The sequence below is a fragment of the Bison bison genome, unplaced genomic scaffold (assembly GCF_000754665.1).
Source record: "Bison bison bison isolate TAMUID 2011002044 unplaced genomic scaffold, Bison_UMD1.0 scf7180017864043, whole genome shotgun sequence".
In the NCBI taxonomy this organism is placed as follows: Eukaryota; Metazoa; Chordata; class Mammalia; order Artiodactyla; family Bovidae; genus Bison; species Bison bison.
In genome coordinates, this window is record NW_011494615.1 from 3,924,546 (window position 1) to 3,946,048 (window position 21,503).

Below are 21,503 nucleotides of genomic sequence, written 5' to 3' on the forward strand. Positions count from 1 at the left end.
CATCAACTCTTCAGTGCTCAGCTTTCTTTATAGTCCAACTCTCACATCCATACATGACTATTGGAAAAACCATAGCTTTGACTAAACGGACCTTTGTTGGCAAAGTAGTGTCTCTGCTTTTCAATATGCTGTCTAGATTGGTCAAAGTTTTTCTTCTAAGGAGCAAGCATATTTTAATTTCATGGCTGCAGTCACCATCTACAGTGATTTTGGAGACCCCCAAAATAAAGTCTCTCACTGTTTCCACTGTTTCCCCATCTATTTGCCATGAAGTGATGGGACTGGATGCCATGATCTCAGTTTTCTGAATGTTAAGTTTTAAGCCAACTTTTTCACTCTCCTCTTTTACTTTTAACAAGAGGCTCTTTAGTTCTTCTTTGCTTTCTTCAATAAAGGTGGTGTCATCTGCATGTCTGCTGCTCATTAAGTGGGTGATTCTTGGTGGTCTGCTCATCTTCTGTCTTTTCTGTTGATTGAGTCTGCCTGTGGTGACTGGGTAGTGGGCAGTACTCCCAGGAGAGGTACAGAATAGTATAGGGGGAAGCACATGAGGTTTGAAGTCAGGTAGACCTGGCTACAAATCCAGCTGTGTTACTTACTAGCTGTGCAATGTTGGGCAAATCTTTGAATCTTGGTTTCTTAACTTGGGATAATGACCTTACCTTATGGAGCTGCTGTGTAGATTAAATTTAACAGCACATAAAAATACTACTAAAGCCTCGGGACAGCAGTAAGTTGAGTTCATCTTTCATCAGTTATTCAGAAATTTTTTTTACTCTTCAGCCTTTGATTAAATGTGATAGGTTTGATGGTCTCACACCACTGTCATTAAGCAGGTATGTTTTCCTCAGATCATCCTCGGGGAAAACAATTCAGTCCTCCATTTCTAAATTTAAGCTACTGTATGGTCAGTGATATATCAGGTGTATCTTTTCTTCAGAGGGATATGGACATCCTCATCACAAAACAATTAAAGTTCTGGTATCAACTGACTCATTTTGGCAAAAATTAGATCATGGGCAGCCTTGTCTGGTGTACATGCATTGGAAGGGTGGTTATAATTTACTAAGATAAGGAATAAATAAATAAGGAATAAAGTTCCACCTTTGCACTCTGCAAGCCATCATTTATGACATTTTTCTTCCTATATATTAAGAGCCAAATGCTAAAGCCTTCTCCTCCAGGGTTATAAAGTTGCTTATAGACAGGTTTTCAACTTCAACAACTTGATGTTTGAGTCCTGAGACAACCTTCTATCCCTTCCCTTGAACCTTCGTGCCACGTGAATAAATTTAACTTTGGAGCAGGATTCCACTCAAGTTCAAATGGTCTTGCCTTCATGAGCCATAAAGCTTGTGGCACATGTGCCACCTTGGCCCTGTCTTAGGCCTGTACTCAGGGGCTCTGCTAAAAGGCTCATCCTTGCAGGAGGCCCACAACAAGGAGAGGCTGTTACATTTTCCAGGCCAGGTCCCATCTAGCTGTGTGAGAGCAGCTGTATCCTCCGTCTACACAGGAACCTTCTTGCAGGAGTGACTGCCTATGGCTTGCCTCACATGGGCAGTCGGGCCCAGAAACCACTGCCCCCGGCAGCAGCCCGGGGTGGGCACACGAGCACATATACACAATGCATCCTAGAAGGAGTGATGCACCTTAGAACCTCGCCAACTGTCACAGGAAATGCCAGGGTTTAGTACTCACTGTCACACTGCCAAGACAGCCATCTGCTGTATGCCCCACAGAAGACGTAGAGAGCAGTAACCTTCGGGTGTACGTATAAGAGGTGGGTGGGCTTCCCAGGTGGCACTAGTGGTAAAGAGCCTGCCTACCAATGCAGGAGCCATAAGAGACTCAAGTTCAACCCCCGAGTCAGGAAGATCCCCTGGAGGAGGGCACAGCAACCCACTCCATTGCTCTTGCCTGGAGAATCCCATGGACAGAGGAGCCTGGTGGGCCGTGGTCCATAGCATTTCAAAGAGGTGGACACGACTGAAGTGACTTAGCACACATGCACATAAGAGGTGGGCAGAGAGCGTGGAGAACCGGGTGCTACCTCCACTGTACTCCTTCACACGCTGACACTGCCTCTGTCTGCAATGTTCTTGTCCCACATGCTCTCCTGGTGAGCACCTACACATCCCCTAAGCCCTGGCTCCAAAAGCCTGTTTTGTGACGCACGTTCTGTCCCCTCTCCATGGTGGGCTCTGTACCTCTGGACATCCCTGGGTCTGGCCATGCCTCCATGACTGCATTTGGTACAGAGAGCTGCAATTGTATTTCATAGATCTGTCTTCTGCTAGACTGAATTTCCACCTGTGTTGTGAGATTTATTCCTCTTATCAGAGCCTGGCACATCATTGGTGCTTTCTCTGCCAGTGTTTGCAGAATACATCAGGAATGATTCAGCACTTGCCATGATTTTTAGTTCAGATGGACCGTCATTCTTCCCCTTTCTCACTCTATTATTTTCATGGTCCTTCCCACTTGGACTCCTGATGGTCTCCATGGTCACAGTGCCCTGCCTATGCTTTGGCTATGTGGTGTGGGGAGTCAGGATCCCCACAGGACTTGGCACAACCCCAGTGGGTGGGAGGCAGTGGAAATGCCAAGTCATTCCTCAGACCACCACCAAGGCAGTTTCTAAATAAAATGCAAGCAAGGTGGAGGGGCTCAGGACAATTGCTCCAAGAAAAGAAGATCAGGAACCACGGCTTGGGTGGGTGTATGAAGGGGTCCCACTTCACTGCGATCCTTATACAAATCTTTCCCACACAAGCATTCTCCAAAAGTCATTTTCCATTCACAGCCATCTGGACCTCAAGAATCCTTTGGGAGAACAAAAGACTCTATGGTGAAACCTAGAGGCAGTTCTGTTCTGTCCAGAAACCCCAGACACTTCCAAATGAATTCTGAACCAATAGTTAGAAAACTGTGTCCCAGGCTGGTAAAGAATCCACCCACCAAGGAAGGAGACAAGGGTTCGATCCCTGATCCAGGAAGATCCCATATGCCGTGGAACAACTAAGCCTGAGCATCACAACTACTGAGCCCATGCTCTAGAGCCCAGGAGCCACAGATACTGAAGCCCTGCGCCCGAGAGCCCCTGCTCTGCACACAAGAGAAGCCACTGAAATGAGAAGCCCAGGCCCCACAAGGAAGGGTAGCCCTGCTCACCACAACTAGAGAAAAGTCCACACAGCAACAAAGACCCAGAACAGCCAAAAATAAAATAAATACATAAAATTTTGAAAAAAGGAAACTGTGTCCCAGACAGGGCCATAGGTGGGGTGATAGCCCAGGCCCTTGGGGTCAGCCAGCATGCCCACCCTCAGCAGGAAGATGGATACCAAGCGTGCTGCTGAAGGGAGAGAAACAATCTGAGCGTCCCCTGCAGTGTGGGGAGGGACGGCAGATACACCCTCCCTCAATGCCAGCTGTCTGTCCCTGAGCTTCAGTTGGCTGAAGAGGTAACTGGCTCCTGGCTGCCCAGGGGCCTGTCCAAGGCTAGGGACTGCTGGTGGCTGAGGGTGGGATCTGGAGGGAATGCCCCCAGGCCTTAGGGGTACTTCTTGGAGAACACAGGAAACAAGTACTGGTTTCTCCTAATAGGAGTGAGTCTGACTTGTACCAAGCCACCCAAATTCCCAGAATGAGAAGCCTGCTCTATCCAAAGTCCTGCAGGGCCAGAGTGGAGGGCGTCATGAGCTGTGTGAACCTCACCTACTCCATTCTGGGCTCTGCTGAGCAGGGGCAGGGCCAAGGCTGGGAAGCTGGCTGAGCTGCAGGATGCCCTTGTTCTTGGCCCTTTAGGCTTTACGGCAGAAAGTGTGCTGCCCAATGGCCTCTGAAACAGTACTTGGGACTCCTGCCTCTTCACTGCATCCATCATGCACCAGCTTTTACATTTTCTACTCTCATCATCACACTGGTCTCCAGTAATGACTAGCCACGCGAACACAGTGCTTCACTACTTGCTTAGTGAGATCTGCTGGCGAGCCTGATTTTCCACACCACACAAACACCTCTGAACACAGGCTGATGTATCCAACCAATGGCTTGGCTGTCCTTGAGAATTCTGCTACATACTTCTGAAAATTCTCAGTACGGTTTTGAAAATCGAAAGCATCTACTTCTGAGAACTCAGAGAACGGAATGCAGGGAGCTCATAGGACTTGGGGTTTTTGAGAGCCCATTCAGCGGGATGATCAGTCAGGCAGTTCTGCAAATCTTCAGAAAAACCACTTCTCATGCCTTCCTGCCAAGCCAACTATTTATAAATGCTTCCAAATTTGAGTAGCTCTTGTTTGGTCAGATGATTAGTAAAGAGAAAAACGGGGCTTCCCTGGTGGCTCAGTGGTAAAGAATCTGCCTGCCAATGCAGGAGATAAGGGTTCAATCCCTGATCCAGGAAGATTCCACATGCCACAGAGCAACTAAACCCAAGTGCCACATCTACTGAGCCTGAGCTCTAGAGCCTGGGAGTCGCAGGTACTGAAGCCCGTGCCCTAGAGTCCACGCTCTGCAACAAGAGAAGTCACCACAATGAGAAGCCTGCGCATTGCAATCAGAGAGTGGCCTCCATTCACCACAACTAAAGAAAAGCCCATGCAGCAATGAAGACCCAGTACAGACAAAAATAATAAATACACAAATTCTAAAAGAGGGAAAATTCTTAAAAAAAAAAAAAGAGAGAAAAGGGTATGTACTTGGTTCAGAGATACTTTCAGAATCACAGTGAATTACATTTCCTGTTTCTTTCAATAAATAATTTCGTCCACGAGGGAGCAATGTTCTCTACAGCTTTACTGATGTTCATATGAACAGCTCACAGCAATGCTCTGTGAGGAGAGTATCCCCCAGACATGGGGAAAGGTGGAGTGGTTGGAGAGGTAAACAGCATGTCAGGGAGCAGACAGGAGCACGTGGGCAGTGGGAACCTCATGCTAAGTTCACACCATGGTTGCAGTAGGTGCAAGACACTGGGGCTCTTCTTCCACTGTTTCAGCGGTGCTCCAAGGCACAGGCACTTCATGGAGCAGGAGTGGAAAACTGTGAGGGGTGGAGATGGCTGAGCAGGCAGGCCAGGAGGGGCACCTATCCTGCATTCAGCATTTCCTGTGGCCCAGGGTTTCAGCCCACGTGACCCAAGAGGACAGCAATGTGGGAACTGCCATCTCTATCACATCATGGGCCTCCTGTGGGCTCAGGTGTGTCACACGCCATGGGCCTTGCTGCTCCACTTTCAAGCTGTCCACAGAGAGACCATCCATCTTTCTGGCTAGCTGGCCCTCACATTCCCATGTAAGAGCAATGATTCAACAACGCCCTCAATGTGGACCACATGCCCTCTCCCTGTGCAGTGACTCTCCCGAGCATCATGCTCCCTCCTTCCCACAAGGGGTCACCCTCTCGTCCAGCCGCTCCAGACTCTTAGGAGCACTGAGGTGATTTTTTATCAGCATGAAACTTTTCCTGAATTCATGTGGAAAGAGTAAATGATGTTTTATAGCATGAACTTTTTTCAGTCCACAAATATCAAATATTTACTGAACACATATTATACTCTAAGTATTGTGTATTGGAGTCCCTAGAGATAAGAGTAGCGAGCAGATAAAAGTCCTGTCCTTATACTGTAGGGGCCAGGAGGAAGATAAACTGGTCAAATATGGAAATATATGGTGTGCCAGCTGGGATGAGGGTGATGGTGGAAGGGTGGGTGAGAGGTTCTGGGACACAGGTTGGTCAGGGAGGGCCTCTCCAAGGATGTGATATTTGAGCAAGTACGAGAAGGAGGTGAGGGCAGAGGTCATGTGACTCTCTGGGGAAGGGTATGCTGGGTAGCAGAAGATCCATGCAAAATTCAGGAGGTGGGAGAGTGTCTTCCATGCTCTAGGGCCAGCATGGAGGCAGGATGACTGGGGAAGAGAGAGGAGGAAGAGGGGAGAGGTCAGAGAGGGCAAGAGACAGAATGTGAAGCTGGCTGAGGTGCTGGAAGACTGTGGAGCATAGGCGAGCTATCGGAGGGTTTTGAGCAGAGGAGTAACGTGACCTGACTTACATTTTGGAAGCCCAGCTCTGCTGCTGGGGCACAGACAGACAGCAGGGGGGCTGGCCAGGGGAAGTGGCCTAAGTGAAGAGGCCATTGCAATAAACCAGGTGACAGATGACAGTGCCTTGGACCAGGGTGCTGATGGTAGAGTCGTCAAAAATTGTAACATTGTGATTTGGGGGGAAGGTAGAAACATCAGGTTTGGTGATGGCTCAGATCTGAAGTGTGGGAAAAGGGGTTAAGGGTGACCCACGCCACTGGAAGGATTGAGCAGCCATTTGTGACATGCAGAAGGTCATGAAGGGAAGCAGGTTTGGAGGGGTACCATTGAGAGTTCAGTTTGGTTAAGACAGATTCCTGTTAGGCACCCAGGTAGGGATGGCCTGAAGGTAGCTAACTATCAAAGTCTCTGATTCATGGGAGATACGTGGGCTGGAGAAAAACAACTAGTGTCATCAGCACAGACTGAATACAAAACCAGGGGTCTTGGGGAGATTTATGAGACTGAGTGTAGGGAAAAAAGGCCCTTGGGCCCTGTAGGAACGGGGAAGATGAGGAGAAAGCCAGTGAGAAGGGAGACACCAAGTGAAATGTGATGTCCTAGAAACCAAGGAAGTGGGAGGAATGATCATTGTTGAGACAAAAATCATCTACAGTTGACTTAGGATCAAGCAGAATTGCATATTCTGCATATGAACTTGAGTTTCCACCTACACTTATGTCTTATGCATGAATCCTTCACCCTCCAGGCATCAGTGGCCCTACGAGAATCTTTATGAGTGCTGGTGAATCTTCCCCTTAGAAACACACATTCAGATACATACAAGACTGCAAACAAGTGTGGAGGTTCCAGGAGCCGGTAAAGTCCATCCCAGAAGTCAGGTTCATAAACAGCCCTTGGCCATCCCCAAACAGGTCTTCTCATGGTATGAACCAATCTGTCTCAATGTAGAAGTTCAGAACTTGCAGGTTTCCCAGCTTTTCCAGGTATGTTTCCATAGGTTAGAATGAGTTGACCTTTCTGGGCTCTTGGGTTGAACACAAAACGTGAATGGGCTGGCTCAAGTCTCAAAGCAAGCGTGAAAACAAATGAGAACTCACCACCATCTCCTGCACATGAAACATCTCTGCTCCACCAGGTGACAGTCGATTGGGGAAGGACATGCTGACAGATGACCCAGGAAGGGTGCTTGGCCCAGTGTTATAGACCTGTGGGTGTGAGACACACACGGCATGGTTTAATAGAAATAGAGATCTTCATTTCATGTCTACATTATATATTCTAAAATCCTTTGAAATGATACACAGAGATACTAGGGTTTAGGATCTAGAAGGTCATGACTTGAAATGAAATATCAAATGACGGGAAATTTCAATGACATAGAAATCTTTCTAATGTGCATTAAAAACCCACAAACTTTCAAGTTACCTTATTTCCCCCGTTAGCATTTTCTTATCTTCTGCTGCTAACAATTATACTTATTTTGACCTGGAAATTTACTCATAGACTGTTACACGGGTGGGAGTTTAGAAATAATCTAGATTAGTAGTTCTCAAACTTTTAACACATATCAGAATAATCAAATGGTTTTCTTAAAACCTAGACTGGAGTAAGGTCACACCCAGAGTTTCTGGTTAGGGTGGGGTGGGGGCTGAAGGGTTTGAATATCTTTTTTATTTTGGCCATGCCACATGGCGTGTGGGATCTTAGTTCCCCAATCAGGGATCAAACCCGGGCCCCTGGCAGTTAGAAGCTCAGAGTCCTAACCACTGGACGGCCAGGGAAGTCTTGCCTTTCTAAAGTTCTCAGGAGATGCTGATGTTGCTGGCCCAGAAAACATACTTTGAGAACCACTGATCTGGTCCAACTCCGTTCCTTTTATAGTTGGAGGTAACTGAGACTCTCAAAGACAGAGTGGGTTATCCCCAAGCCAAATGATCTCACTTACAGAAAGGGCTCTTTTTTACTACACTATCTAGCTGATTTGGTTTCTCCGTAACTTTCATCTTACCACTTACGAATACTGTTGGATGACATCTGTGCACATCTTTTCTGTCGCAGCATTTGGTCCTACAATCTTTACCCCTCTCATCCCCCACACAGTCCTCCCCATTTTTTTTGTCTCCAGCAGCCCATCATCTCTTGAGAAGTGAGAGAAAAGATGGCAGCCACTAAAAGACCCATGAGAGAAAGGAGATGGAGCAGAGACTGACATGAAACTCAAGGAAGAAGTGGAAGATGAAGGAGAGTAAAAAAGATGGGCACATGTATAAAGACAGACAGTAGATTAGTGGCTGCTAGGGCCAGGGCGTAGGAGGAATGAGGAGTGTGGCAGGAGGAAGAATGGCTTCTCAAAGATGTCCCTGTCCTAATCCGTGGAAACTGTATGTTATATTACATGGCCAGGGGGATTTCAGGTTGCTAAGAAGCTGACTTTAAAATCAAGAGATGATCTTGGATTATCCAGGTGGGTGCAATGTAATGACAAGGGTCCTTATATAGGGAAGTGGGAGACAGAGTCAGAAACAGGGAAATGTACTGTCAAAAAGATGCAACCAGTCACTGCTGGCTTTGAAGATGAAGGGGGCCATGAGCCAAAGAATGCAGCAGCTTCCAAAAGGAGGAGAATCACCACAGAAGAAAGAAACAGATTCTTCCCCAGAAAGGAACACAGCCCTGCTGACACCTTGCTTTTATAGACCAGTGAAACCCTTGCAGACTTCTGTCCTCCAAAATTGTAAGATAAAATAAACTTGGCACAAAGTCTGTAGTAATTTGTTATAGCAGCAATAGGAGACTAATATAAGGAGTGACTGCTAACAGGCATGGAGTTTCTTTTTGCAGGTGAAAAAAATGTTCTAAAATTAGATTATGGAGAAAGTTGCACAGTGGGGAAAGTCATTGCATTGTACACTTTAAACAAGTGAACTCTAAGGTATGTAAGTGGTAACTCGATAAAGATGTTAGCTTATTTTTAAAAAGATGGGTAGGGGCAAAAGAGAGGAGTGGCCTGGGGACTAGAGAGAGGATTCAGGGCATCTCTGAAGCTGAGGTCAGCAGGGCAGAGCCCGGCGATGGGTTGGACAAGTTAGCAGATCTTCACACTTGGCAGAATATACAAGGGTCTAGCTCCAGCCAGCTCTTCCCTAGAAAACTTGTCTTTGTTTTTTTTTTTTTTTTTTTTTTGCAATAGTGGGTTTTGCTTCAGAGAACAGACACAAAAAATCATCGAGTGGATGAGTAGTTGCTGCCAACTCTTGATTCAAAAAGAACACAATTCACCCATAACAACAACCCTAAGGCACAAGAAAAGGAAGGACTATCCAACCACAATGGAAATCGTTAATTTGAAGTGAAATGTGAGAGCACAGCATTGAAAGGAAAACCTATTGACCTGTCTGGGAAATCACAATTAAAGCATGAGTGAGGAAAAAGAAGTTGATTTTGTTTTGCATTAGTTCATCCACCAGAACCGGACAGATGGAGAGCTTGTATTACCATATTTTTAACAAATGTCTTAACGTTTGACTCTCTGCAAACATTCCCGTGTAACATCTGCATTATTTTTCATCATCATTTTTCAAATGAGGGAAATTATTGATTTGATTTAAAAAAAAAACAACTATTGATGGTCAATAAATTTTTACGTCTGTGAAGAAAAAAACTCTGATGAAACTTTGAAACCAATTCTAAGACCAGTGTCTCTGCCTTTCTCCCATCAGCACTTGCAGAACAATCTTTAAACAATGACATAGCTTGTTGAATATTAGCTTTGAAAAGACCCAGAAAAAAAATCTCTTTGTATGGAAAGTCTCGTGCCTTTTTTCAGGAGAGATGTTGCCAGAATAACGCTTCTCTGATGGTTCAGACAGTAAAGAATCTGCCTGCAGTGAAGGAGAACTGGCTTTCATCTCTGGGTTGGGACGATCCCCTGGAGAAGGGAATGGCAACCCACTCCAGTATTCCTGCCTGGAGAATTCCACAGAAAGAGACTACAGTCCATGGGGTAGCAAAGAGTTGGACAAAACTGAACGACTAACACTTTCTATTCATTTTCCTGACCCTATTCTCCTCTACTATCTCCACCTGTTTTTGGATGACTATCACCATTAAGCTGGTCAGTGGCTTTCCTGCAGGATGGTCAGAATCATGACAATTATACCAGAAAACAAGCTGTCAGAGAATTGTAAGGAAACTGTCAGCTTTGCTAACCCAAGATTTCCTTTCCATCAGTAACACACACTATCCATCTTTCAGACTCAGCCAATTTCCTTAATCCTGAACAGAATGCTATGTACTTCCTCAGGCAACTGATAATCAGGAGGGGAATCTTAGGGTCATGCCAGTCACTCACTCCCAGGGCCCTGATTCCCTAGCCTGTATCCTATGTCAGGTCAGAAGAAAGCTCTTTGTCTGAATACGAAACTTCAAGCTCCCTGTAAAAGTGCCTTCAGAGAAACATGATGTAACCACAGGCTCTCAGATTTCTTTTTTTTAAATAGGAAGAAGAGAACATTTTGTATATTTTTAAAATATCTTTTCATATAACTTCTGTTCTTTTTTGCCTTCTCCTATCAACACTATTTGTAGAGACGTGGATGGACCTAGAGACTGTCATACAGAATGAAGTAAGTCAGAAACAAAAACAAATATCATATATTAAAGCACATATATATATGGGATCTAGAAAAATGGTATAGATGATCTTATTTGCAAAGCAGAAGTAGAGACACAGACACAGAGAAAAAATGTATGGATACCAAGGGGGGAAAGGGGGGGTGGTTCGGGGGGGTTGGGAGGAACTGGGAGATTGGGATGGACATATATACGCTACTGATACTAGCATAAAAAAGACAGCTAATAAGAACCAACTGTATGGCACAGGGAACTCTACTGAATGCTCTTTGGTGACCTAAATGCGAAGGAAATCCAAAAGAGAGGGGATGTATGTATGTGTATAGCTGATTCACACTGTTGCACAGTAAAAACTAATACAACATTGTAAAGCAACTATACTCTAATAAAAAATAATAAAAATTTTATTTTATTGAAGTATAGTTATTTACAACATTGTATTAATTTCTGCAAATACCCTCTTCATTACATGATGTGTGTCATTTGAACCCGTCTAAATAATTTACCTGACGTATCTTTTATTGTAAGACACCTGCAAAACTATAGGTAAGCAATTGAAACTAAAGTGGCTTCCCTGATGGCTCAAGTGGTAAAGATTGTACCTGCAGTGTAGGAGACACAGGAGATGGGGATTCAATCCGCGGGTTGGGAAGATACCCTGGTGGAGAAAATGGCAACCTACTCCAGTATTCTTGCCTGGAAAATCCCATGGACAGAGGAGCCGAGGGGGTTCCAGTCCATAGGGTCACCACATTCCAATCAATAGGGTCACGAAGAGTTGGACATGACTGAGCACACACGAATAAGTAAAATGAAATAACTTCATCTGGCCTTTATCTGTTTTCTGTCCAACTGCAAAAAGCAATGGAGAAAAAGAAACTAACTGTGAGAAGGAATTCAAAACCACAGAGGTCCTATTCCCAGCAATCACTCTAAAGGTCTTGAAAGCAAGAGTGACCCCATCTTTCTCTTTTCCCCTGTAAATCAAGCATAGGGTGTGACAGCAGGGGCTTAGCTGGCTGGGAGGTGCCTCCTCTCTGAGCTGGGATGTGTGTTATCCATCATGACTTTGGAGGTCTCCTGCCTGGGAGAAAGCTTTGGCGAGAGGGAGACCATTGTTTGCAAGAGACCGCAAATATGTTACTGTCTTTCTCTGGACCCTCACCCTGTCATTATTTGTCATCCCCTTGGTCCACCTAGGAGAGGCCACAGGGAAAGAAAATAATAATTATTTGGCCATAGCAGTGGATGCCAGACCGAGAAACCATCTTCTCCATAGGAAAGGATGGAGGGAAGGCAGGAGCAAGCTCTGGGAGCTGGAGCTAGAGCTAGAAAGACGTGGGATGTGGATTACAGTACACTGGCTCCATCACTTCACCCCCAGCTCCTAGCACCTGCTGAGCTACACAGGGGTGTCCCAGGTAACACCCACCTAATCTTGGCCCCAGCCCAGCAGCTCCCAGCTCTCCACCCTGCAGCATGTCCTCTCCTCTTGGGCCTACATTTCCCACATTTGTCAATTAAGGAGAATGTCTGGACGATGCTCTGTCCCCCCAGTTTTATGTTCAAAGACCCTCCTGTTGAACAGTGCTGGCCTTGGGGTCTGTTTTCAGAGAAGGAATCAGCAAATGATGGCTCGCACGCCAGACCTGGTCCACCACCTGCTTTTGTATATCCTGTGAGCTAAGATGGTTTTATACTTTTAAATGTTTGGGGAAAAAACAGAAGATGAATATGTCATAATATGTGAAAATGATGTGTGCTGTGCTGTGCTTTGTTGCTCAGTCATGTCCGACTCTTCACGACCCCATGGACTGTAGCCCACCAGGCTCCTCTGTCCAGGGGATTCTCCAAGCAAGAATGCCCTGCCCTCCTTCAGGAGATCTTCCTGAACCAGGGATCAAACCCAGGTCTCCTGCATTGTAGACAGATTCTTTACCATCTGAGCAACCAAGAAAGCCCAATAATACTGGAGTGGGTTGCCATGCCCTCCTCCAGAGGATCTTCCCAACTCAGGGATTGAACCCAGGTTTCCCACATTGCAGGTGGATTCTTTACTGTCTGTGCCACCAGAGAAGCCCAAGAATACTGGAGTGGATAGCCTATCCCTTCTCCAGGGGATGTTCCTGACCCAGGAATCGAACCAGGGCTTCCTGCATTGCAGGCAGATTCTTTGCCACCTGAGCTACCAGGGAAGCAATTTTATATCACGTGAAAATGAATGAAACTCAAATGTCAGTGTCCACAGCCACAGTTTTGTCCTGTGCATGGTTCCTGGCTACTTCTGCGCTACAGGAGCCTAGTTGTATAGCTGCTGTGGAGACTGGATGGCCTACACAGCCTAAATAGTTACCCTCTGGCCCTTTGCAGAAGAAGTTTTTCCACCCTTGGTTTAGAAAAGGACAATGTCCTTCAGTGTCCACAGTCCATACCGAGTATACCTGCTGGACACAGTGCTTATATGATAAGGAGAGCCAGCCCTGCTCTTTGGGGAGCAGCGTGTTTCCCCCAGGGAAGTTCCCTTCACTCACATTGCTGTGCTCTTGTAAAACCCCACTTTGAAAGGCTGTTCCTTTGTGGGAGGTGTGGGTACCTAGCTAGGTCAGCAAGGAGAAACCCAGGATTAAGCGTGCGTGTGTGCTCAGTCACTTAAGTCATGTCCGACTCTGCGACCACATGGACTGCAGCCCACCAGGCTCCTCTGTCCACGGGATTCTCCAGGCAAGAGGACTGGAGTGGGTTGTCATGCCCTCCTCCAGGGGATCTTCCTGACCCAGGGATTGAACTCATGTCTCCTGCATCTTCTGCATCACAGGTGGATTCTTTACCACTGAGCCACCGGGGAAGCCCCCAGGATTAAGAGGACACGACAAATCCTCGAGGCTGCCCTGCCCACAATGTGAAGAATGATGGAGAACCAGAAGGGGTCCTCTGTGGACCATCTGGGTGGGGATGCATGCTGGGTCCAAAGGTCTGCTGGGGAAGGCTGGCATTCATCATGCCTTTTTCCCTCCAAATACTGAAAAGCAGAGGGGGCTACACAGCAGAGTACCAGGCAGCAAAGGGATTGTTTCTGTGTGTGGTTACAGAAAACACATACACACTCAGGCTGGGAAGAGTTTCTCTTAGAAAAAGCCTGGCCCTTTGGTTGCTTTTCATAGAAGGCACATCCCATGGGCCCGTCCCTTGGTACCCAGTGATAGAGAAGGTCTCCATGGGTGGGTACCTGAAGGGTGACGTTGAGGGGTTGGAAATGACACTCCAGGTCATCCAGTTGAATGAAGTTGGATGCGTCCACAGACTCGCCGTACACAAAGGAGGTTGGAGACATGATTCTGAAAGAGGAAAGCATGAAATCTGTCATCCCAATGCAGGGTCACCGCTATCCTAGGAGCTCAAACATTTGTCTCTATTGAATCTAGAGCTCAAACATCTGTCTCTATTGAATATAGAGCTCAGACATCTGTCTCTATTGGATCTAGAACCTGGCTCCCCTCAGGGTCCCCCACCAAATGCTTCGCTTCTGGAACTGCTCTTTCTCTCTCTTGTAAATGGACACAGCCAGACCTGTACTTTTTAAGCAGACATTCCCAGTAATGTCTGGTCATCTTAGGTCAAATCAGTAAGTTATGTATACAATGTACTAGGATTATACTTCTAAAATGAGAAGAAAGACCATGGTAGCTTTGATTTCAGTTTTTAAACTGGATTATAAAATCAGTGAAGTCGCTCAGTCGTGTCCGACTCAGTCGTGTCCGACTCTGCGAACCCATGGACTGTAGCCTACCATGCTCCTCCATCCATGGGATTTTCCAGGCAAGAGTACTGGAGTGGATTGCCATTTCCTTCTCCAGAGGACCTTCCTGACCCAGGGATTGAACCCGGGTCTCCTGCATTGTAGGCAGACGCTTTAGCGTCTGAGCCACAAGGGCAGTCCTAGGATTATAAAATTACACGTTTTATTTTGTCATTTGAAAAACATTTTGTGAATTGAAAAAGATTATGACAATATAAGTGAATTATATGTTTGGCATTCTAAGCCCCACTCTGTAACAAATTAAAAAAATAAAGATTTTCAGGCTACCAAAATTACTAGAAATTAGGTATTAAAAATTGAGTCCTTACACTAATAGCCTTTTTCTTTAGATTTCAAATGGCTGTGTAAGACGTGATGAAGAATTCCAGCTCAGTGTGTAGTGATGTTTTCAACTTTGTCTGTGTCAATAAACCCCAGGCTCATTTAAATTCCCAGAAAAATAATGGATTCTAGATGAGATTCTAGAAGTCGCTCGCTTGCCTAAACACAATATTGTAAGATTTTTGGTACCAAGTCTAAATAGATAGCAATTAACCTATTTTCAGCTTAAGTGTAGAAATTAGTTTATAAATGTAGTGAGCTGCCACCCAGGTCAAGAGTGGGTTCATTTAAATGAGTGCTGTTTTATGTTCCTGGAAAGATCAGAGGTTGACTCATTTGTTTAACTGAGGGCTTCGTTGGGGGCTGTTAACACCTCACAAGGAGGCCTCCAGGGTCTGACAACAGGATCAAGAGAGCCCTGTTTTCTCTTTCATTCCCTAGGACAGGGCTTGGTCCATGGACGTTCTCACTGTGCGTCTGAGGAGAAAGTAAATAAACTACATGGTTAAAAACAGAGCCATGAACAGAGGCAAATCTGTGTTGGTTTGCAAATATATTCCGCCAAAGCCTCATGTCTAAAGAACGTGATGAAAAACGCCAAGAGGCAGGAACGCCCACCGGAGACTCATTCCTGACACCCAGCAGAGCTGGGAGCTTTGCAGGCATGGCTCCTTCTGCAGCGTATTAATTTTTCTACTTGCGGCTAAGGCCAGGACCCAGGAGCACTTGAATACTGAAAAATGAGAGACTTTGAACCTCTAGAAAGTTCAGCTTGCCTGTGGGGCAAAGGTTCAACAGGTCCTCATTTGATCTAAACTAATTGTGCAAATCCTTTTTCCTCTATCGTGCTCTGTTTCTGAAGCCGGAAACAGGAACTGACTTCTCATTTTTCCAGGCCTGTGTTTTGGCTGAAAACCACCCAGGCTTGTTTTGGGTCCCTGCTGCCTGCAGCCCTGATTTCCAACAACGCCAGAGGCATTGAGCCGTTGTGGACTTCAGCCAGACAGTGTGCCCACTGCGACTGGCCCTGCCCACCTGCTCTGCAGGAGGATGGGAAACATGCAAAACCAAAGCTGACTAGAGGCTACTCAGAAAGCAGGCCCACCTTCCCTGGGACGCATTGGCTGTAACCTCTGGCCCAGCAGCCTTTGGCTGAGATTTTAATCCCAAGAATGGAGCTGCCTGCTACCTTGTGGCACTCCGGAGCGGTGGGCGCTGGGAAGAGATGCACGTAAAGGTGTACAGAATGTTCGAAGGAATTGCGGCTTACACCTGTCATCACACTTCTTGTATAATCTACCAAGTGTGTGGGCAGCTGGGAAAGAGGAGAAAACAGGGAGGGAGGAGGGAGTGAGTCACTGTAGCTAAAGCTTCATCTTGCATTTCCAAGCCAGGCAGAAGTGGAAGTGGCAGGGCCACCGGCTCCTGGCCATACAAGCAAACTCCAGAGAAGCACAGGGTTCCGCCCCAGGCAGCACTGTGTCCTGGCTACTCACCCCGTGATGGACGTGTCCACCTCGTGCATCAGCGGCACCGTCAGTGTGAGGACGTTGTTGTGAAGGGACTCTGAGCGCTCCACGTTGCCGCTGTGCAGGGAGAGAGGACGGGATGCCAGTCAGCACAGCCTGCCCGCGATGGGCCTCTCCCCTCCCAAAGAGGGACAGCTCTCTGTTCCGTACCTTTTTACCCTCAACTCTGTTTTTGGTCCCTGTATGGCATCACCGTGCGCACTCTATGGTTTCAGTTGTGTTCCCCACCCCATAAAGATGTGAGGGCAAGTAGTGTACAGGGAAGGTGACCCCAGGAGACAGCAGGGGGTAGACAGGAAGGCAGGCAGACAAGCAGGGCATGTGATCCAGGTCAGCCGGGCTCTATCTGACCAGGGAACTCCAGGAGGCAGTGTGGAGTACCCACCCTCATCTTCCAGCTGAGGCCATGGGAGCTGATCAATGACTCCTGAGACCTGCTGGGGGGTGGGGGTGGGGGATTAATTCCCTGGCATGTGACCTATGTGCACGGTGAGTGAGGTCTGGCCAGAGAAAGCCTCAGGCAGAAGGACAGGTGCTGGGAATGGGAACTGTCCAGTGTGTGTGTGGTAGAGGCGAGCTCTGAGAGGTTATGGGTGGGCACCAACAGCGTGTGCTGCTTCTGCAGGGCTTATTCCATGAATAATGGACAACCGAGGTTAGGGCACTGCAGCTGGGAAGACGTTTGCTTGCATTTAGCAGCTATTTCCCATCTAATGGCATCATCCATCATCCACGGACAACCAAGCCCAGGAGAGAGGCCCTGGGTAGCACCATCTCGATGAATACCACAGGAGCTCCTGCTATAGGACTTCTGGCTCAAACAGGTTCACATACAGGCCTCCTCCTCGGGGTGAGGAAAAACAGAAGGGGGAGGCTTGCAGGGTCATTCTGGAAAGGTGACCACAAGGTGGGTGATGGTGTTGAGGGCTACCATGTGCCAGGCACACCCCCAGCCATGACGGAGCTGGGTATTCAGAGTAACCCCAGAGAGAGGGGCTCACCCACTGCTGACAGGTAAGGAGCAGCTCAGACAGATTAGGTAATTTGCCCCAAGGACCCACAGCAACTGCTTTTCCACTGTGATGCCTTTTCCTGATGCCAGATTTGGGGGTTTGGGCGAGGGGAGAAGAGGACAAGAGAGAAGGCCCAGTTTCCCTTCATAGCTTTATGAGATTTCAAATATGAACTGTGATTATTATTGCAGAAAAGCAATCGCCTTGGAAAAAAGCACGGCTATTGGGAACACAGTGCTGAACCTGGCACCTACACTTGGTTCCACCTCACGGAATGAACACGGGGTCCCAGCTGAAAGCTAAGTTCACCTTCCAGGGGTGGAAGGCAGGACCTGCTGCTGAAGTTTGGACACAGCTCATCCGGACCACTTCCCACCACATCATCCCCCAAACTTGTGCAGAGTTCCTCTCCCCACCAGCAAGTGCTGAATGTAACCGTTTTTCAACAGACTCACAGCCCCTCTCCTCCTCTCTCCTATTGTTCTGAAACAATGGTGCTCTGTGACTCTGACCCCTGACTTCTCTTCTGTCTTCCGCAGATGAGGTGACATCCATCACGGTTTGCAGAAGCAGCAGGATCAGGTGCCCATGCAGCCCCACTTCCCTGCCCTTCCTTTCCCAGGGGCACAATAAACGCTGTGCAATCTCTGCACAGGAAGGACCAGAGGCAACTCCTGAATGGGTGGGGGGATGGCAACACCTGGGCCTGCTCCCTGCCCCGACCCAGTGTCCTGCCAAGTCTGAGCAATCAGTTCCTGATGGAAGCGCCACCCTGTGCCCTGCCATTTGTCCAGCCACCTGTGGCTGCTGGCAGCTCTGGCCCAACAGTCTCATCTGTCATCGGGGGACCGCTCCAGACTGAGTGAGGTTGCAAAGTTGAGATAAAGAGGCTTAACATCAAAAGGCCCCCAGTTATTCTGCAAGCTCGTGACTTAGGATGCTTCCCAAAGTCTGCAGAGCCAGGCTGCCAGACAGAAGCTCTTGAGAAACTGTTTAGTCTCAACTTTCTGTCCTCCTAAATCCACAAGTAGGCAAGAGAGCTTCAAAGAGTGGTGATGGGAAGAAAACGATGATTGGTATTTTAACTGTGGCTTTCAAGATAAGGAGCTTTAAGGATTGTTCTGTCACAGCAGGGAGTCCGGTGCTGTGGCTGCCCTCTGGGACAGTAAGATCAGATTTTCACCAAAGTCTGGAGTGTAATTGGTGCCTGAGACATTCAGCTGCAGGTTTAATAGGCAATATAGTTTCTTTAACAACTGCAATTCAAATAATTAGAAGATTCTGATTATTTAATTACTTAAGCTACCAATACTAGCTTGGCTAGGTGTTCAGTAATGCTATATAGAAATATTAATGTACATAAAAGGATGTTCTTGAATTTGTAAATTATAAGGGTTTTCTTACGTGCCCAGTACTGCATCTGTAAATAACAGGTGCTTAATAAATGTGTGTTGAGTGAAACTGTGCCCAGTACAGAGTTAGGGACTACACAGAGTAATCACTTGATGAGACTTAAAAAAAATTCAATGCCCAGATCTCATCCCAGACAAATTAGATGAGGATCCCTGTAGGGAGGCTCCCAGGTGATCCCAGTGGGCACCTAGGATTAGAGCACCACTGGTCTATGGACATGGGAACAGGAGATGAAATTTTCACCCTGGTGTTGTTGCGTCCCTCCTTTGATACCATAGATTAACCCTGAGTGGGACTGGGAGGTAGCTGGAGTTTCCTCTTTTTGACAAGGAAAGTCTCTTTCATGTCATATTTCCTGCCCAAATGTTCCTTCTCAGGAATATCAGCTGCCTGAGCTGTTGAGAGACCCAGACAGCACATTGATGGGAGAGGTTTCTGTGGATCCCAGAAACAGCAGGAAAATGACAATTTTCAGGTTTGAACAGGCATCTGCTCCCCTTTACTAAATCCATCTTGCACTCTCTCACTCTGGGCAAGCTGTTGCACTGTATCACTCCCTTCCTCCAAAACTATCATTTTCTCCCCACTGCTGGAGGAAAGCAGTTGAGACTTCCCGGGCCCTGTGCGGCCCAGCCCAATCTCCTCTTTCAGCGCCACCTTCCTTTTAGTGCCCATGTATATTCTCCGCCCTTCCTCTAAGACGGTCAGGAATCTCCACCACAGTCCAGTGCCCACCCGCCACATGGGTGTGACAGAGCAGGCTGTGCCATGCACATCCTCACTTGGGCTTCTTCAGCCTGAAAACAGAGTCCTCTGTTCAAATGCCTCCACCCCAGTGAAGCCCTTCTGGATTCTAGCAATGGGAACAAAGTCTACCTCCTTTGTGCTTTGCGTGTATCTCTGTTAGATCACAACCATGAACGACGTGACCGTGAAAATAGTGTGAATAAAAAATGATCGTGTCTTGCATAATTTCAAAGCTTGCAAGCCCAGCCAATTGTAATTAGAAATGCTATACTACTCCTGTGGCAGTAATACCCTGACGAACTGCACTGGAAAGTTGTGTAGGATTTGGGTGATTGCTGGGGTGTATTTTAACATCCACTTTGGTTCTCATTTCCATCTGCTTTGCATAGCCTATTACAATATATAGAATATAATCAGCGTTTGTCCCACTAGTGCTGAACTAAAGGCCAGAAAGTCATCACCTCTGGAGTGAATGCTGGGTATGACAATACACGGTAAGGAGGGTCAAACAACCACTGTGATGTGCTGTGCTCTCATTTTTAGATGAAAGAACATTCTCTAAAATATTAAAGAAAATGCCCCCCCGCCTCCCAAAATTGGGAAAGTGGCATTAAAAGCAAAAATATGCTAGTGTGGTGGGAGATTGAGGGGCTCTGAAAATGTATGCTTCACAGTTGTTCCAAAGGGAAAATTAACCTTAATTCTGTGAGTTTTAAATAACATTGAGACTAGCAAGGCCTCCAGCGAAAAAACAAAGCCCTACCAGTGCCTTTGCTGTCTGCTGTTGCCTTATACAGTATTTGTTGGGGCCTGACCTAAGCTTCCCAAACGCACAGAGACTTCAGGCTTTGGGGGCAAAGCCATTAATAGAAAGAGGCAAGATAGAACTGCAGGTGACGTTGAAAGATTCAGCACTTGGGAAGAATATTAGTCTAATCTTTGGGTAATTGATGTTTTAGTGAAAATTCAAGAACCACTCATGCTGGGGTGAGTATGACAGCATGTTAAAGTTCAAGTTTTGGCTGAGGTACAATAGATGCCAAAATTCAGAGGAAAGCACTAACTCAAGATTTACTACGTCTGGTGGCAAAAATCCAAGCTGTAACATCACGGATGTAACGGAGTTGGGAGAGGAGGATTCTTAGAGACAGATTTTGGAGAAAACGGTCCATAGTCAGGAGGGTGACTGCCTTTTAAGTCAAGTTTTAGGGACCCTCTTCAGGACAGTCAGACGCAGGCCCCAGAAACATAAGGGGAAGGGGCTGCTGGCTCTCCTCTCCTGACCCCACAAGATCGCCTGCCTTTCCAGGGACTGTCAGGGGTGAGACTCCTGAGTGGGATCTGAATGTGAGAGTCAGTGTGAGGTCACCTTTGGTCCTGGCCCTGGGTACAGTCTTGGCAGCAGGAGCTGAAGGCATCTCCAGCTGCCTAGAGGCTGAGGTTGGAGGATGTAATGAGGAGGGAAGCACAGGTGAGCATCCCCAGTTGGGGGGTGGACAAGGGGAGGGTCTCCAAAGGAGAAGAGTCAACTCAAGACACCCAGACTGACTGCTCACAGCACTGCCTGTTTAGTAAAACCTTTCTTGTTTCCCTTTGACCTCTCACAACCCCGGCTGTGAGCCTGGAGGGCTCTCAGGAAAAGCAGGAGGGCCAGCAGAAGCACCACTGGAGGAAAGCTAGACAACCCACAGAAAGGCTACCCTCCTCCAGCCTTGCCTTGGGGAGGGGAGGAAGCCTTAAGTTGCAATCAAGTTTTGATTACTTCATGGGACAAGACACTTTGATTATGGATTAATGAATTATTTTGAGGCTTGAAGTGACTATAGGACTATTAACCAAGAGTGAGCTGTGAACCCATGGGACTGTCCTAGACTGTCTCCGAGAACCAGAAATGAACAACCCTTGCCAAGTGGGCTTAAAGAGAGTAGGGATGAAAATGAAGTTGCTTTACGCTTGCCAACGAGTGCACCGTACTCGA

The 21,503-nt window shown here is 47.0% G+C and overlaps 1 protein-coding gene across 1 annotated transcript in view; it reads right to left on the reverse strand.

The window, feature by feature from the left end:
- Positions 1-21,503, reverse strand: part of ITGA9 (integrin, alpha 9) — a 369,261-nt gene that overhangs the window by 63,043 nt on the left and 284,715 nt on the right. Inside the window, exons 21-23 of the mRNA XM_010835514.1 lie at positions 16,320-16,409; positions 13,912-14,020; positions 7,151-7,258 (exon numbers count right to left, since the gene is read on the reverse strand). Coding sequence (XP_010833816.1) covers positions 7,151-7,258; positions 13,912-14,020; positions 16,320-16,409 — 307 coding nt within the window. The remainder of the gene's footprint in view (positions 1-7,150; positions 7,259-13,911; positions 14,021-16,319; positions 16,410-21,503) is intronic.